Raw genomic sequence first — 2,500 nt, 5'->3', positions numbered from 1 at the left:
GATGTCTGAGAATTAAGGAAATACACAGATCAAATGAACACAGTTCAAGCTCACCTTCCGGGCAATGTAGCAGACATAATCCATTCTGAAATAGAAACCTTCCCTGACTACAAGACGTGCACTCAGATGATGAAGGACCAGAACAGCTGCTGCAACTGGCATCACAAGGTTTGCATTCCTGGTTGCCTGTGTCTCCATAGAAGGCACTCGGACAAGAGGCCTGGCACTCACCCTTATGCAAAAATAACAACTGATGGTGATCTTTAGTTCCACATGCTGTGCATGAGCTTGCACTCCCACCATTGCAGGTAAGGCATGACGGATGACAAAGCTGACACTGCCCATTGGAATCAGCATACTGTCCTTCAGCACATTTTGTTACACATTTTCCAGGCTCGTATGTGTATTCCATTGAGCAAGAGGTACAAGATGTTGCATTACCAGCACATGTTAGACAAGATGTGTCACATTTTGAACACACCAGGGCAGAATCTTGTGCATGTAAGAACTTGCCATCAGGACACGAGATCACACAGTTTCCATTGTTGAGAATGAGAGGTGGATTACAAGACAAACAATTAACTGAACTGGATCCATTACAAGATTCACAAGTGCCACTACAAGGCTTGCAGAGTTTTCCAGCCACATCTTGGTATTCTGACTTGAGGCAATTGGCAACACACTCCTACAAGTGCGCATGGATTGTGTAAGTATGAGTAATTTCGTGATTGTTGTTTAGAACATAAGCTTGTGCTATAGTTTTAACCTGAAGTCAGGACATGGAATTTGAGGCACTTTTTCTGTACTTTCTAACCGAGTACTTTCTGTACTCCGTTAGCAAAGAGACCAGTGCAATTGCCAAAGGTAAACTTGAGAGACAAACATGTACATGTATATTTGAACTGTGGATAGAACTTCATTAAGATTTGCGATCAATGCAGATTATAAAAAAAGTCACTACTTACGAGCCAGAAGGCCCATCAGATATGACCATTACTAATGGTAAACGTTTACGTTACTAATGATGAGCAGTAATTAAACGAAAGCCTGATAAATTAGAGCTGAAACAGGATATGAACCCACGACACCAGCGCATTGCCTTACCTATTGAGCTACCTGTAACTAGGAGTGGTTATCTTGTTCATGAAGAACCTGCAGAATTTTTAGGAGTTTTCCTTTCATTCTTGTTCCAGAAACGGTTCATTGCATTGATACAAAAACCTTGACCAAAAAATCCTACAATTCAGACAGTGCCTTAAAAACCGAGAAAAACTTTTAGTTTGTTACAAATTTGGAAAACAAGGGTAGGTTTTAAGCAAAGCAACATTCAATTAAAATGTAACAGTACACCATAACAAATTAATTTTTTTGTCAGAAGAAGAATCAGTACTGGACTAGTATCTTTTCCTCTTACATTATTGGTGCTCCTTCTGAAGTGTTTACACTCATTGCATTGGTCTGGTCGTGGTCCTGTGCATCCACTCTGACATTCAATGCTGCAGGCAGTAACCGGCTTCTTTGTAGAATCACTTGGTTGAGGTGGGTCTGCAGTTCCATACATCTGCAAATACCACTTTGTTAGGGTACCACTATTCCCGCTAGAACCTGAGGGTAAACCGAGAAGTTAATTTCATTAATAAAGAGAAAAATTGATCCCACCTGATTGTTTCTTAATATCTTAAAATTCCATTGTATACACCTTATTCAATTGGGTAATCTGTAGTTGTGGTATAATTTGTGCAGACTGTTTTGCCACCAATTGCTCACACTTGTCACATTGACAGAGGCACATTCCACCAAAACCTCATCCTGGTGTGCATGACTCATTTAAAAACCAGCATTTGATTATCTCTGCTTCAGTATGATTATTTTGATTTGCAATGTCTCCCAATTTGCAGTACTTGTGCTTAGCCATACATGTACGTTAAGCAGAAGACTTAAATGAGGAGATTATTATTACCATCATTATTATTTCTATTTAGTATCACCCAACTAGTGGACTAAAGCAAATCCTGCATTTTAATTGTCTACACTACTAGAGGACTATTAGTAATAGTCCTCGAGTAGCGGAAAGCGTGACGCTTTCTTTCATTTTATTCCCAAATAAATACTTTTTCAACTTGCATTTGCTAACTTTATTATAGACTTTTCCGCCCGACTAGTTGGATTTCCAATTACCAAAATAATGGTTCAGCTGGCAATGATAGTTCATGTTTGCATGATCTTTCAATGCTAAGCCCTGCTGCATGAAAATGTCAATAATGACCATAAGCCATCATCGACCTTCATGAGGGTGATGACACAAGTAATGAATAAAGGGAGTAGTTTTAAAGAAACTGTGGTCCTGCGCCGGTGGGGAAGTCGTATACAAATTTGATTTTATCAACGGAGTTGTTAATGCAAATTGACGTATCGAGCGGTCGCCCTTCGTCAGAGCGGAATTATGGATTGTGTGCAGTTTTTATAGTGGAGTAGGAGCTACGCTATTGGCAGTAACAAG

At 39.7% G+C, this 2,500-nt stretch overlaps 2 protein-coding genes across 4 annotated transcripts in view; one reads left to right on the top strand and one right to left on the bottom strand.

The window, feature by feature from the left end:
- The window catches only part of LOC137992503 (proprotein convertase subtilisin/kexin type 5-like), a 34,141-nt gene that overhangs the window by 9,053 nt on the left and 22,588 nt on the right, over positions 1 to 2,500 (bottom strand). The window contains exons 13-14 of the mRNA XM_068837866.1: positions 1,415 to 1,605; positions 55 to 685 (exon numbers count right to left, since the gene is read on the bottom strand). Of these exons, the coding sequence (XP_068693967.1) occupies positions 55 to 685; positions 1,415 to 1,605 (822 nt within the window). The remainder of the gene's footprint in view (positions 1 to 54; positions 686 to 1,414; positions 1,606 to 2,500) is intronic.
- LOC137992505 (swi5-dependent recombination DNA repair protein 1 homolog) overlaps positions 1 to 2,500 on the top strand; it is a 28,001-nt gene that overhangs the window by 24,905 nt on the left and 596 nt on the right. The gene's annotated exons all lie outside the window — the stretch shown is intronic.

This window comes from Montipora foliosa, chromosome 2 (genome assembly GCF_036669935.1).
Source record: "Montipora foliosa isolate CH-2021 chromosome 2, ASM3666993v2, whole genome shotgun sequence".
Classification (NCBI taxonomy): domain Eukaryota; kingdom Metazoa; phylum Cnidaria; class Anthozoa; order Scleractinia; family Acroporidae; genus Montipora; species Montipora foliosa.
This window is presented reverse-complemented; position numbering and strand designations above follow the sequence as displayed.